Consider the following 16,078-nt stretch of genomic DNA (forward strand, 5'->3'; position numbering starts at 1 on the left):
TCTGTGAGACAGGGTCAACTCTACCGATATTTACAATAAGACAAAAACTTGTGTGAAACGGTCTCACAGATCGTATTTTGTGAGATTGATCTCTTATTTGGGTCATCCATGAAAAAATATTACTTTTTATGCTAAGAGTATTATTTTTTATTGTGAGTATCGGTAGGGTTAACCGTCTCACATATAAAAATTCGCGAGGCCGTTTCACAAGAGATTTACTCCAAAGTAATACTTTTAACATAAAAAGTAATATTTTTTTATTGATAGCTCAAATAAAAGATCCGTCTCACAAAATATGACTTGTGAGACCGTCTCACACAATTTTTTTACCTTAATTTAATATTTCATTTCACAATCTATCTTTGTAAAGTTATAACTAAAACTCTGGATATCTCCCAATTTATGTTTTGAGTGTTTTGTGTCTAACAAAACGTGATATTAATGATTTAAATTTAACCAATTTTATACTCCAATATTGTCAAACAATTTTTTACCCTCTTAATTAGAAAGACAACTTACAATTCATATATTTTATTTAATAATTTCAAATGAAACATTCTTGTGAAATGTTTGTATCATTATAAAAAAAATGATTGCAAAAAAATTCCCATGTGATACCAAATCAGGATCCCCATACATGAAAGCATATAGCAAATCCACATACCCGATTTGGACATGGTACAACGTAGTTCAAAAACCTAGATATGACGAGATGGAGCTGAAACATATTGGCATATTGATAAGTGTGAATTTTATAAAGATTTTTTTTAATTTTCTCATATTTTTGTTTATCTGACAATGTTATATCTTATTTTGTATTTATCTGGAGTCGTTATCCGTGTTTATTTCAACTAATATTATAGTAGATTTGAACAACAGAGGAAAAACGTAAATTTGGAGATAAGACGATTTTACATTAATTTCAAGAACAACAAAATATTACAAATAAGGAAATAAAATAATTAAAAAAATTTATTTTAATTCCTCGTAAAATACAATGAAATCAAGGATAAAAAATGAGAAATTTAGAAAATTCTAGATTCATTCACGTGGAAATCTACATTTTATTAAAAGATGTTTTGTGGCAAATTTCTAATTTCTTAAGGTTATTTTCAAGTGGAGAGTTTTGGGCTTTTTAAAATCTTGACCTATTAAAGAAGATAAAAACTGAAAAAGATATCACATAACACAGAGAGAAGAGAGAACAAAGCTTGACGTGAAAAAGAGAGGAAAAGAGAAACTTGATGAAGAAGAAAGTTGTTAGGGTTTGACAGAGATGAGGGAGATAAATAAACTCGATGAAATCTGACAAGCCGATGAAATGTTAGAAGAATAAGATATTTTTATAATCGGTGGTCATCAAAATATGAGTGAAACAAAAAATCGCTCGGACTGGGTACTCTCATTCGGACAAGGTCCTCTCGTCCGATTAGGCTCCTCTAGACTGGACAGCCCGGCTAGGGTCCTCTCGTCCGGACAATGTCCTCTAGCCCGACCAGTATTCTCTCATCTGAACAGAGTCCTTTAGCCTGTCTAAGGTCCTCTTACCCAGTCAGAGTTCAATTCTCTTAATTACCAGTTTGGGGCCCACTAGTATGGGTCACAATGCATATTAACAAAAGATATGGCATGGGCAGTCGTCAGAATACATGGCATGTACATAATGTCCGATCAGGAACATTGTACATGTACTATGATCGATGTTATCTTCTCTCCTATAAATACCCAGTATGCTTATTTGAGAGACATGCCAATCTACCGCATTCAATAAATTTTCTCTCTACTTTGTACTGATTTGAGCGTCGAAGTGGCTATGCCGAAAACTTTTCCGGCGCTCCACTGACATTTTCTTGTTGAATATGTGTCGATTGTCTGACCTGAGATCATCTTACCCAATCTACCCGGACATCATCAGAAATGTAATCGAATTTTTTTTAATGTTCAGTTGAACTAAATTAGACACAAATCATGAACTTTGAAATGAAAGAAAAATAATACAAATCATGAACTTAATGAAAGAAAAATAATAATCTTAAAAATTAGTCCAACAAGCACTCTATATTAATTAATACATCAATTAAGCCACAGACCTTGTAGGAAGCCATGGTGAAATAAAATTTGATTAAATTAGTTTTATATATTCACTCAACTCACTACTAATTAAAGCAGGAAAAAAGGTAAAAAGAGAAGACTTGCAGAGTCGCTTGCATCTCGGGAATGTGCTCAAGAATTGCAAGGGTTGTTTTGAATCAATAAAGGATCCTCCATTTCTATTAGCCACCTGGGAAATGAAGACTTAAACGTTCAAATACGGTGAATATTCTCCATAAATTTCTTGCTGTTCATAAGACTGTAGCTTAATTTGAGGGCAAGATTCAAGCAAAATGGGAAGTATCCTCAGTCTCGGCAAAGTTTCAGGTTGGAAAACAGAAGAAGACGAAGCTCAAAGGTTGATTTCTCTGAACCTAATCCGTCGTTTCTCCACTTTATTTGAAAGATTACTTGAAAGGTTATGCTGCACTTTGAAGGGGATTTGGCGTAAAACGTGTTCCGTACTCATTTCACTTTATAGATGTTTTAAGGGAGTATTTCACAGTATCAAGCCACGAAAAACTTCTTGCCCACTCCTACCTCTTGAAAACCCGACACCAAAACCAAGTGATCTTCCTTCATTGAATCAAGGCCTTCTCATTTCTAATTCAGACGGAGATTCGGGGTGTCCAAATATTGATGTTTTCGCCAAACAGAACGAGGAGTACTCGAGTGAGACTAAGAATACTAAAGATTCTGTTACAATTTCTACACCCGGTTTCGGTGGTATTCACTCTCTTGCTTCCAACAGTACAAGTTCAATCACCCACACACACTCCGCTGTCTTTACTCGAGAAAGTGCAGAGCATGAGAAGACCGGGAAGGGAGATCAAATGTGCGAAGAATCTTCCGACCAATGTTTGGAACAGAACCAGGAGTACTACCCAAAAGTCAAGAGTATCTTAGATTCTGTAACGATTTCTATACCCAATTTCAGTTATCACGCTTCTGATTACAACGCAAGTTCAAGCACTGACACCGACTCAGCAGCTATTATTCAAGAAAATGGTCCTCAAAAGAACGAGTCCTACGCAGAACACGAGGGACCTGGAATTTACATTTCAACGGAAAAGAAATTCCATGAATCTTCCGAAGAAAAAGAAATTGAAGTGGAGAAGGTGATAGAGAGTACGGTGGTGGTGGAAAAAGCGAGATGGATCAAGCATTACAGCAGCATCCACAGTATACTACTGGTGGGAGAGGGAGATTTCTCCTTCTCCTACTCTTTAGCTGCTGCTTTTGGTTGTGCATCGAAAATGGTCGCTACCTCTCTTGATTCTAAAGGTATTTATCAAAATTTATCCATTCTCACGCATCCATCACACATTTGACATTTCAAGTATTCACTTTTATCTCAAACTGAATGTTTTTGAGATTGTTTTCTTTTTTGAACTCAAAATTTAAAGAAGATACAAGTGTAAGAAACCAGAACAAGAAGATTAACTAAAACTCTAAAAAGGCCACATGCAATCCTTAATTCACATATATTCTCAGCAGTTTTTGAAGAAAAATTATGCCAAGGCTCCCTGGAACATCGGAGAATTAAAGAAAAGGGGTTGCATTGTGATGCATGGGATTGATGCCACCACAATAGCCACTCAGCAAATGCTCCAACACAAGACTTTCGATCGTATAATATACAACTTCCCCTTCGCTGGATTTTTCAAAGGCTTATCCCGAGATTCCAGTCTTCGGTGAGACACACTACTTGTATAATATATTATCGATTACATTCTACAAAACCTGTCGTATATTATATATTTCGTTTGCCCTCCATATTTAGGCGTCATCGAAGGCTTGTGAGCTTGTTTTTGAAGAATGCCAAGGAAATGATAGATGTACATGGTGAGATACATATATCCCACAAGACCAATGGGTATCACCGTGAATGGAATCTAGGTGTCCATTGCTCGCTCGCATGGGCTCCGGCTTATCGAGGAAGTCGAATTTATTTTGAGCGACTATCCAGGCTACAACACAAAGCGTGGTTTCGGGGGAGATGAAAATTTCGATTGCTACCCCAGCAACACGTTCAAATTCGGACTCAAGTTAGTTGGCCATGATGGTAAATGGTAATTAAATAGAAAGAAAAATAATTAGAATGCAAGTAATATTATTTTAAGGGATGCATGAAAAGGAAAACAAAGAAACATTTCTGGCAGAGAAAATGATGTTCGTTTATGTTACTGAATGGTTCTGTTTACTTCCATCATAAATAAGGTGTTTCTAGCATTTGCTTCTTCTAATGATATGAACAATGAATCGCAGTTATTCTAAATCGACCAAATTCAGAAACAAGGGCCATCTCACACTGGTATTTGCTTATCGAAATATCGTTTTTACGCTTCCACTTCAACTGAATCAACACAACTATCCTATGAGACTCGTTTATGAATCATTTAACGAAGAATAAGATCTTTTTATAATCAATTGTCATAAAAAAGAAACACTATTTGTTGCCAAAAGCAGCGACGGTTCAGCTTTTCGTAGTGCTCGCTATCATCATTGATGGACGTTGAAAATATCTATTTGTTTAAATTTGCGTTTGTTGTTTAAATGTCATGTGCTTTGTTAAAGAAAAAATAATGATATAACAATAAAGTATGTATTTAATTTGTATAAATAATGTATTTATTTTAAAATTATAAGTGGATGAGATATAGTTGCAAGTGACTTATAAATTTACTAAAATAGGTGTTTATGATATTACATTAAACATATTAGTTTTTTTAAAATTGATAGGTCAATTTTTTTTAAAAAAATTGAATTGACGGACTATCAAGGGTCTCACAATTTATATATAGAGGAAAACTGCATTTTTGATAAATTTGTTCTTTTTCACTTTTGGTCATTGGCAATAATTTATAATTTTTAGTCATGTAAAATGTTTTTTTTATTTGCAGTCTTGTTAATGATAAAATCGTATTTTAAGTCACGTGACTTGTTTCTCGAACCGAGAGATCCATGAATGGAGGACTATTCGGGATGTACCATTCCATTGAATGGATGTCTCAAGAAAATACTTTTAGTTCATTCGACTGGAAGACCGAGAGCTAACTGTCGTTCATTCTGTTCAAAAAAGAGGGGCATTCACGTTTTTTTTCCTCCTATTTTTTGTCTTCTTAAAGGTGAATTTGTATTTTACTCATGCAACTTAATGTTTTTTTTCCATTTTTTTTATTTATCAAAGTCTATCTTTTCTGTCGAAATTGCTTATGTGACATGTGAATACTGAGATAGATTTTTGGAAGGAAACTTATATGTGTAGTATTTTTTGGACATTATTTGGAAAAACACACGACGAACTTGGTAAAAAAAATGACAAAAATAAAAACAAATGCAAGTTACATGTTAGAAATATATATATTCATCGTTAACAAGAGAGAAAAATAAAAAAATATACAAGTTACATGACTAAAAATATAAATTCATTTTTAATATGACCAAAAATGAAAAACATTTCAGTTATAAAACAAAAAATACAAATTAATTGTTAACAAAAAAAATACAATACACATGACCCAATATCTTGTATAGGACATCTTAGCTTGACATTATTCTTTTGGATTAATCGAAAGCACGTGTTAATGAATATTCTGCCAAATAATTTAGATATTTGGCAATTGATATACTTGTCAATAATAAAAATCACGTGTCAAACTTAATTGAAAAAATATTGTAAAAAATAAAATAAAACTCATGGCTATTGACAATTAATCCTCTACTATATGTGACAAACTCGATCGAACAAAAAAATTGTTAGAATAAAACTCATATATAATCATCTACTCGATCAATTTTACCACCTAAATATTGATTATAGAAATGTATAGACATCCAATTTTGTTTTATCAAGACAAAACAAAATCTCGAAAACACCGTCTGAGAAATCAGAAAGTCGACAAATTTGTCTTTAGATAACATGTTACCCACATTCAGTCAACACAATCAATCAGATCCGAAATCATAGATATCTAAAAGACGAGAAACAAATATCTAAATACTATATTACCAATTATCTTAAGACTAAATTATAGCAATGTTTACCGTATCTATAGGGCCGGTGTTTGAGAAATATCCAAAATCGAAATAGAATAATAATCGGACGTCCATCACCAAAGCAGAATTAACATAAGCATTCGGATACCGGGCCCAGATAAATGTTCAGCGTCAAGTCCAATTGTAAACCAATCACCAAGTAAAATAAAAACAAACGGCAAAAAAAATCTAAAAAAAAGAAAAGAAAAAGTATCCTATAAAGGATATGAAATTTGTAAAACACAGACAGTTAACATAGAAAAGAAAAGTTCCGCCACTAACTCAACAAAAACAACCCAGGATTTAGTCCACTTCCTCCATCTTGCTGCCTTCAGCATCAGCATCTGCTTCTTCCAACGCAGGCATGTCAGTATCAGCATCTCCAGCATCATCATCGATGCTCAGCCCAAGCTTTAGCATTCTATGAATACGGTTTCCAAAAGCGGCGGGCTCGTCCAAGCTGAATCCAGATGTGAGCAGGGCAGTCTCAAACAGAAGCATAACCAAGTCCTTCACGGACTTGTCGTTCTTGTCAGCATCAGCTCTCTTTCTAAGCTCTTCCATGATGGAGTTCTCGGGATTGATCTCCATGGTCTTCTTGCTGGACATGTATCCGGCCATGCTAGAATCTCTCAAAGCTTGCGCCTTCATGATCCTCTCCATGTTTGCAGTCCACCCATATTCACCAGTTACCAAACAACAGGGAGAGTCAACAACACGGCTAGAAACCACAACTTTCTCAACCTTGTCCCCAAGGACATCCTTTATGACCTTGCACAGGCCCTCAAACTTTTCTTTCAGCTCCTCGGCCTTCTTCTTCTCATCCTCACCCTCCTCAAGCTTTAGACCTTCCTTGGTGGCAGACACAAGTTTCTTACCCTCAAATTCCTTCAATTGACCGACAGCATACTCATCGATTGCATCAACCATGTAGAGGACCTCATAACCCTTCTTCTTCAGCTTCTCAAGGAAGGGTGAGTTCTCAACAGCCTTCTTGCTCTCACCAGTAATATAATAAATGTCACTCTGGCCTTCCTTCATTCTGGTCACATAGTCCTTCAAGCTGGTCAACTCATCACCACTCTTGGTAGAATGGTACCTGAGCAATTCAGCAAGTTTACTCTTGTTCTGAGAATCTTCGTGGATACCAAGCTTGAGATTCTTCGAGAAAGCCTCGTAGAATTTGTTGTAATCTTCCTTGTTCTCAGCTATCTCAAAGAAGAGCTCAAGGCACTTCTTTACCAGGTTCTTGCGGATGACCTTCAAGATCTTGTTCTGCTGCAACATCTCACGAGAGATGTTGAGGGGCAGGTCCTCGGAGTCAACAATTCCCTTCACAAAGCTCAGGTATTCAGGGATCAACTCCTCACAATTGTCCATGATAAATACACGGCGAACATAAAGCTTAATGTTGTTGGGTTTCTTCTTAGTGTCAAAGAGATCAAATGGCGCCCTCTTAGGAACATATAGAACAGCCTTGAACTCAAGCTGACCTTCAACCGAAAAGTGCTTCACTGCCAAGTGTTCCTCCCAGTCATTGGTCAGGCTCTTGTAAAAAGCAGCATATTCTTCCTTTGTGATTTCCTCAGGCTTCCTCATCCAGATGGGCTTTTGCTTGTTCACCAGATCCCACTCGTGAGACACCTCCTTGATCTTCTTCTTTTTCTTGTCAGTTTTTTCCTTCTCTTCATCAACTTCTTCAACCTTTCCTTCTTCATCCTTTTTGTCATCCTCGTCCTCATCATCAGATATCTCTTTCTCTGTAGTCTTTTCAACCCAAAGAGAGATTGGATAGCTAATAAACTCAGAGTGCTTCTTCACCAAATCCTTCAGCCTGCGCTCCTCAAGATATTCAAGCTGGTCCTCTTTGAGATGCAGCGTTATCTTGGTACCCCTGCCAAGGTTTTCGCCAGATGTATCTCTGGTCACGGTGAACGAGCCACCAGCCTGGGACTCCCAGACATATTGCTCGTCATCATTATGCTTCGTGGTGACAATGACCTTGTCCGCAACCAAGTAAGCAGAATAGAAACCAACACCGAACTGCCCAATCATGCTAACATCAGCACCAGCTGCAATTGCTTCCATAAATTCTTTGGTTCCAGATCGCGCAATTGTACCGAGGTTGTTCACCAAATCTGTGAAATTACACATATTAGCGCCAAAAGGACCACCGCATAACTACACACCAAATCATAAACAAGGTACGATAGGACACAAGCACACTTACCGGCCTTTGTCATTCCAACACCACTGTCAACAATGGTTAGTGTATTGTTGGTCTTATCAGGAATGATGTGAATGAAGAGCTCTGGTTGAGCATCTAGCTTGCTCTTGTCAGTCAAGCTTTCAAAGCGGATCTTGTCAAGAGCCTGCATGCAACATAAATCATTCAGCTATTCATTCTAACATAAAATATTTTCCTCTACCATTATCAATAATGACTGAATAATTAGGAACAGGTTTGGGAAATAATCTTCTTAAATACACTAAAATATATGGTTCTCAGACAGTATTATACTTATTAACATAGTGATGATATCGTTTTTCCTTACGGAGTTTAGTATCGCATCCGAAGACGAATCTGCACAAAACGCTCTTTCATGTAAATCAGCTATACCAAATATCACAAACCAATGCTTTTTCTTCTTGTCCAGAGATTTCGCCCAATACCAAACCAAACAATAATTAATAATATAAAAACCCCGATAACAAATAAAGCAGCCGTCTAGCCACAACATACACAATTATCACGTTAAAAGCACCGAACAGAGATCTCAGGAAATCTGAATAAGACACAACAAATAACAGAAGCCTAGGCCCAAACATGCGAAGGTGATAAATCACCGACAACCCGGCTTAATAGATCAACATGCAACCATATAAAAAACATAGATCAGCGAAAACAGATTAAATTCTAAGCAAAACAAGACGTAGAGAATGGATATGGGCCTTACATCGGAGGAGTTACTGATGAGTTCACGGAGAAAGATCTCTTTATTGCTGTAGAAAGTGTTGATGATCAAGCTCAGCAGCTGATTGATCTCCGCCTGAAATGCAAACGTCTCTGTATCCGCCATTACTGCGATCTCTGGACCTCACCCTCCCACAACACAATTTGCAAGGAAATATTCTCTTCCAACGAAGCGTACCGCGATTGCAAGAGGCACCGACTGCTGAGAGAAGGAGCGGGATTTATATACATATATACATATCTATGTATTATCTGTTCTCTAGGGTTTCTAGATCCTTCGGTTTTTCTCAAACAACTCTTTAATTTTTTGAAGTGTTTTCGGTTTTCTTTTTCTTTTTCCTTCTAGATCCTTCGACGTTGTTAAGTCTTGTTTGGTTGCCCGGTGAATTTATGCACCACCTATCAGTTTACTTTTATTACCAATAATTACTATTCAAAAATCAGTATTTTTTTTATATCGAGTATTGACTATATCATATTAATATTGTAATATATTAATTTATACATCTTTTAGTCTTTTAAAATATAATATATTTTATTATTTTTTAAATACCAATCTTACTCATAATGATAGAAAATATCAACTTTTATAAATATTTGTAACATTTTTTAAGTACGTTCAAGAGTTAATATATTTATATTAAAAATATAGGTACATATATTTTTAATTTAATCTGTATTAACATCGCATTATATTACTAAAAATAAAGGACTAAACTTGTTACTATGATATTTAATATTGAGAGATAATTGTATATTTTGAAAATTAATTACAATACCACTCATATGCATGTTTGTTTGTTCATTTTAGGAGTGCAAATGAATTGTATCAAAAGTCGTATATGCTGAAAAATTTAAATTATAGATTCTACTTGAAAGTAAGATATTCGAGCTTGATTCAAAACTCGAAAACTTTAAAAAATTGTTTGACTTCGGTTCGAACAAGGGCTCAGGTTCAATGTCTGCTAGAAAATATTCGAACAAGTTCTCAAACTATTCGAACTATTGTTAACATCGCATTATATTACTAAAATAAAGGACTAAACTTGTTACTATGATATTTAATATTGAGAGATAATTGTATATTTTGAAAATTAATTACAATACCACTCATATGCATGTTGTTTGTTCATTTTAGGAGTGCAAATGAATTGTATCAAAAGTCGTATATGCCTGAAAATTTAAATTATAGATTCTACTTGAAAGTGAGATATTCGAGCTTGATTCAAAACTCGAAAACTTTAAAAAAATTGTTTGACTTCGGTTCGAACAAGGGCTCAGGTTCAATGTCTGCTAGAAAATATTCGAACAAGTTCTCAAACTATTCGAACTATTGTTAAAAATGAATACTCAAAATATATTTATATTATGTTATTTATAAAATATCAAAGCTCGTGAGTGGATCGCGAACTATCGAACAATATAATTAAACTCGATTTTAGCTCGAAAAATTTTCAAACATGTTTGAGTTCGACTTGAGTTCGATGATTTCGAATACAAATAAAATATTTTTCGAGTCCTCTCGATTTTTTTACATCTCCAATCTTCTTCGTTGATTTAAATACCAATCAACTCATATAATAAGAATAACTAATTTACTCTATATTTGTATTAATTAAAACAATTAAATATTCTTAATTTTAGTTATCAAAATACTTATTATTGTAGATTTATAATTTACTATCCATCTCAACACAGATTGATTTTGATATATGTCTCACCATTTAAATTTTTAACGATCCCGTGAAAATGTCGGAAAAGCACAAATACTGGAGAATGTAAACATACATATATGTGTTGGCCCAAAAAATAACATATATATGGTCTATAAGGATCGATCCAGACTAGCTCCAACAATAAGTTCGCTCTTATTTTTATGTCATTAGTTTGGAGTCATCAATATAGTACTATTTATTCAATGATACGCATCCAAGTGAGCGTATACATATATGTTATCTCGACACTGATACATCAATTCGACATATATTTTGTGGATTGATAATTTGGAAAGGGCTCGGATTATTATTAGACTCGGACAGAAAGAGAAAGTTTAACTTAGCCAAATTTCAATTTGCTCCAAAGAGTAGAGCATGTGTAAAATTTAGACAGAGTCCTCTAGCACGTACATGGTCCTCTTGCTCGGACAAGGTACTCTAGCCCGACCAGGATCCTCTCATCCGAACGGGGTACTCACACATGACCAGGGTCATCTCGCTGGGAATGGGTGCTCTCATTCGGACATGGTCCTCTCGTCCGACCAGAGTCCTCTAGCCCAGCTAGGGTCCTCTCGCCTGGACAGTGTCCTCTCATCGATCTGGACATGGTTCTTTAGCTCGGACAGGGTCTTCTCACCCGACCAATGTCCTCACTCCCGACCAGAGTTCAGTTCTCTTAATTACCAGTATGGGCCCAATAGTATGAGTCACAACGCCTATTGACAAAATATATGACACGGGCAGTCTCGTCAGAAGACATGATATGAACATAATGTCAGATCAAGAACATTGTACATGTACTATGATCGATGTCATCATATCTCCTATAAATATCAGGTATGCTCATTTAAGAGACATGACAATCTACTGTAATCAATAAATTCTCTCTTACTTGGTGAAACTTGTACTAACTTGACCGTCAGAGTGATTACGCCTGAAACATTTCCGGCACCCTACTGACATTATCTTATTGATTGTGTGCAGATTGTCTGAACTGAGTTCATCTTACCCAATCTACCCGGACATCGTCTCGGATGTAATCAAATTTTTTTTAATGTTTGTTTGGATGAACTAAATTCTACAAAAATCATAAACTTTGAAATGGAAGAAAAAATAATAATTTTAAAAAAATCTAGTCCAACAAGCGCTCTATATTAACTAATGCATCAATTAAGCCACAGACCTTGTAGAAGCCATGGTGAAATTAATTTGATTAAATTAGTTTTATATATACACTCAACCCACTACTAATTAAAGCAGGAAAAAAGGTAAAAAGAGAAGACTTGCAGAGTCGCTTGCATCTCGGGAATGTGCTCAAGAATTGCAAGGGTTGTTTTGAACCAATAAAGGATCCTCCATTTCTATTAGCCACCTGGGAAATGAAGACTTCAACGTTCAAATACGGTGAAAATTCTTTATAAATTTCCTGCTGTTCATATAATTTTAGCTTAATTTGAGGACAATATTCAAGCAAAATGGGGAGTATCCTCAGTCTCGGCAGAGTTTCAGGCTGGAAAACAGAAGAAGACGAAGCTCAAAGGTCGATTTCTCTGAACTTAACCCGTCGTTCCTCCACTTTATTTGAAAGATTACTTGAAAGGTTATGCTGCACTTTGAAGGGGATTTGGCGTAAAACGTGTTCCGTCCCCATTTCACTTATTAGATGTTTGAAGGGGATTTGGCGTAAAACATGTTCCGTCCTCATTTCACTTTATAGATGTTTTAAGGGAGTAATTAACAGGATCAAGCCACGAAAAACTTCTTGCCCACTCCTACCTCTTGAAAACCCGACACCAAAACAAAGTGATCTTCATCCATTGAATCAAGGCCTTCTTATTTCTAATTCAGACGGAGATTCGGGGTGTCCAAATATTGATGTTTTCGCCAAACAGAACCAGGAGTACTCGAGTGAAACTAAGAATACTAAAGATTCTGTAACAATTTCTACACCCGGTTTCGGTGGTATTCACTCTCTTGCTTCCTACAGTGCAAGTTCAATCACCCACACAGACTTCGCTGTCTTTACTCGAGAAAATGCAGAGCATGAGAAGACCGGGAAGGGAGATCAAATGTGCGAAGAATCTTCCGACCAATATTTGGAACAGAACCATGAGTACTACCCAAAAGTCAAGAGTATCTTAGATTCTGTGACGATTTCTATACCCAATTTCGGTTATCACGCTTTTGATTACAATGCAAGTTCAAGCACTGACACCGACTCAGCAGCTATTATTCAAGAAAATGGTCCTCAAAAGAACGAGTCCTACGCAGAACACGAGGGACCTGGAATTTACATTTCAACGGAAAAGAAATTCCATGAATCTTCCGAAGAAAAAGAAATTGAAGTGGAGAAGGTGATAGAGAGTACGGTGGTGGTGGAAAAAGCGAGATGGATCAAGCATTACAGCAGCATCCACCGTATACTACTGGTGGGAGAGGGAGATTTCTCCTTCTCCTACTCTTTAGCTGCAGCTTTTGGTTGCGCATCGAAAATGGTCGCTACTTCTCTTGATTCTGAAGGTATTTATCAAAATTTATCCATTCTCACGCATGCATCACACATTTGACATTTCAAGTATTCACTTTTATCTCAAAATTTAAAGAAGATACAAGTATAAGAAATCAGAACAACAAGATTAACTAAAACTCTGAAAAGGCCACATGCACTCCATATATTCTCAGCATTTTTGAAGAAAAATTATGCCAAGGCTCCGTGGAACATCAGAGAATTAAAGAAAATGGGTTGCATTGTGATGCATGGAATTGATGCCACCACAATAGCCACTCAGCAACTGCTCCAACACAAGACTTTCGATCGTGTAATATACAACTTTCCCTACGCTGGATTTTTCAAAGGATTATCCCGAGATTCTAGTATTTGGTGAGACACACTACTTGTATAATATATTATCGAATACATTCTACAAAATCTGTCGTGTAATATATTTTTCGTTTGTCCTCTATGTTTAGGCTTCATCGGAGGCTTGTGAGCTTGTTTTTGAAGAATGCCAAGGAAATGATAGATGTACATGGTGAGATACATATATCCCACAAGACCAATGGGTATCACCGTGAATGGAATCTGGTGTCCATGGCTCGCTCGCATGGGCTCCGGCTTATCGAGGAAGTCGAATTTATTTTGAGCGACTATCCAGGCTACAACACAAAGCGTGGTTTCGGGGGAGATGAAAATTTCGATTGCTACCCCAGCAACACGTTCAAATTCGGACTCAAGTTAGTTGGCCATGGTAAATGGTAATTAAATAGAAAGAAAAATAATTAGAATGCAAGTAAAATTATTTTAAGGGATGCATTAAAAGGAAAACAAAGAAACATTTCTGGCAGAGAAAATGATGTACGTTTATGTTACTGAATGGCCCTGTCTCCTTCCACCATATGTAAGGTGTTTCTGGCATTTGCTTCTAATGATATTAATATTGAATAGCAGTTCTTCTAAATCGGCCAAATTCAGAAACAAGGCCATCTCACTCTGGTATTTGCTAGTCGAAATATCATTTTTAGACAGAGCTACTCTCCATGACAAGTGAGTGACGATTTAAAGATGTTATTTTTGTCTTGAAAACTCCTCGTACATGGTATCGGACCAGTTACATGACTACATTAGTGGAAACGTTAACAGGTTTTACATTTATATAACTTAAATCTCATCGATCTCTAAAACAGGTGGCTAAGCAACAAAATGTTATCTAAATATGAAGAGACAACAGATAAAAGAAAAAAACATAAAATTAACGACCACGGCCACGTCCCCTCCCACGTCCTCTGCCTCGACCGCGGCCCAAAGGTTTTCCTGTTTATTATAGAAGGATTTCATGATTAAAATTTTAAAATCAAAACAGTAGTAGGAAAACATGGGGTAAAATGGATCGAGGATGATAAAATGGAGTACCTGCAGTTGGCTTCTTGGGCTTAACTCTGGGAGTCTCTTCCACGAGTAAAGTTTCAAGATTTAGGCTGTCTGGAAGGATGTAATACCGAATTGTGTTTCCCCTAACACTCAGATGGTCAAGAGTGATTGGATTTTTCCCTTTATTTGTCAGTTTTACAGTCTTCAAATGTGTGTTCATGCTGATATCCACTCCTACAAGCCAAGCAAGCAAGGTTTCAGACAATCAAGTTTGTCCCAACTAAATTTGGCACATGAGAAAACCAAAATGCTTCAGAAACTATTAATCAAACTTCTTAAAAGCAGAGGCGATGGTCATTCCACTAACTATTAGTATGTTTTGGGTTTAATGACTAAAATCAAATCCATTATCTAAAAACAGGTACTTGTTCGGATACATTTGATTTATGCAGATTCAAAATTAGTTATTCTAAGCTCCGTGATTCATTTAAAATATCCAAATTTGAGTCCTTTGAAATGCCTCAAATCATTTCTTTACTCTCATCCAACGTCACAGGATATCTACTAAAATTTTCAGAGTTTTGAAGTTCAAACAGAGGATTAACAAGTGAAGCTGAGATAAACATGGGTATCAAAATATGTAAAAAATAAAAAAAATAAAAATAAAACGAAGCCCCTTAGAGAGGCATAAAGTTGAAATAAAAAGGGCACCAAGTTTTACCTAGATAGGAAGATTGGTGAAATAAGAACCATACAAATAGAAATCAACGTCAAGCACATATTCCAGAGTTTTAACAGCGCGACTTTATTAAGCTCAAATAGATATTGTCAATGGAAAGATAAAGAGCACCTGTAATAGTTCCGTGAACTACAGTTCCGTTCTTGAGCTCTATTGAGACGGTCTCGTTGTTCAGTTTCATCAGAAATCTGCCGAGCAAAAACAATTGCACAGAAAATCAAGGAATTAAGAGAACAGAAGAAATTACCAAAAGAAATACGAATAAGCTCGAATCATACCTAACGAGCTTCATCGTAGCTCGGATCGCCGTACAGGCTAGGGTTCCAAAAATTGAAAGTTACTGCTGGGAGCGGGAGGGGATGCTCTTTTATTTAATGATAAAGTCGCTGTTTCAGTGGGCTTTCTTTTTAAATCGCATTAAGGGAATGAAAACGTGTTGTTCCTTGGCAAATTTTATTCCGTTGTGGTCAAATTAAATTTATTTAACATTTTGGAAAATTAATTTTGATTTTAATTTGATTTGAAAGTGAAAATGAAATAAAGCTCGATAGTTTTCAAACTTAATTACTGAAATCTATTAAATAACTGAATTATGACACAAACTCGTTCGATTATAAACATAGTTATACTAAATAAAAAGACTTTTTAGTCGT

The 16,078-nt window shown here is 35.9% G+C and overlaps 3 protein-coding genes and 1 pseudogene across 3 annotated transcripts; 2 read left to right on the forward strand and 2 right to left on the reverse strand.

The window, feature by feature from the left end:
- Positions 1 to 2,384: 2,384 nt before the first annotated feature.
- Positions 2,385 to 4,303, forward strand: LOC140828962 (uncharacterized; annotated as a pseudogene).
- A 1,896-nt stretch (positions 4,304 to 6,199) lies between these two features.
- LOC140828957 (heat shock cognate protein 80) lies at positions 6,200 to 9,360 on the reverse strand. The gene is made up of 3 exons (XM_073191852.1): positions 9,087 to 9,360; positions 8,360 to 8,501; positions 6,200 to 8,267 (listed from the first exon to the last, which is right to left on the reverse strand). Exons 1-3 carry the CDS (start codon positions 9,207 to 9,209, stop codon positions 6,433 to 6,435), a joined length of 2,100 nt encoding a protein of 699 aa, XP_073047953.1. The 5' UTR covers positions 9,210 to 9,360; the 3' UTR covers positions 6,200 to 6,432.
- A 2,724-nt stretch (positions 9,361 to 12,084) lies between these two features.
- On the forward strand, positions 12,085 to 14,257 carry LOC140828958 (uncharacterized). The gene is made up of 3 exons (XM_073191853.1): positions 12,085 to 13,338; positions 13,501 to 13,699; positions 13,789 to 14,257. The coding sequence occupies exons 1-3, from the start codon at positions 12,294 to 12,296 to the stop codon at positions 14,075 to 14,077; spliced, it is 1,533 nt and encodes a 510-aa protein (XP_073047954.1). The 5' UTR covers positions 12,085 to 12,293; the 3' UTR covers positions 14,078 to 14,257.
- A 110-nt stretch (positions 14,258 to 14,367) lies between these two features.
- LOC140828961 (small nuclear ribonucleoprotein SmD1a-like) lies at positions 14,368 to 15,824 on the reverse strand. The gene is made up of 4 exons (XM_073191858.1): positions 15,704 to 15,824; positions 15,537 to 15,613; positions 14,729 to 14,920; positions 14,368 to 14,629 (listed from the first exon to the last, which is right to left on the reverse strand). The coding sequence occupies exons 1-4, from the start codon at positions 15,715 to 15,717 to the stop codon at positions 14,568 to 14,570; spliced, it is 345 nt and encodes a 114-aa protein (XP_073047959.1). The 5' UTR covers positions 15,718 to 15,824; the 3' UTR covers positions 14,368 to 14,567.
- Positions 15,825 to 16,078: the final 254 nt, after the last annotated feature.

Source organism: Primulina eburnea, chromosome 4, assembly GCF_022965805.1.
Source record: "Primulina eburnea isolate SZY01 chromosome 4, ASM2296580v1, whole genome shotgun sequence".
Classification (NCBI taxonomy): domain Eukaryota; kingdom Viridiplantae; phylum Streptophyta; class Magnoliopsida; order Lamiales; family Gesneriaceae; genus Primulina; species Primulina eburnea.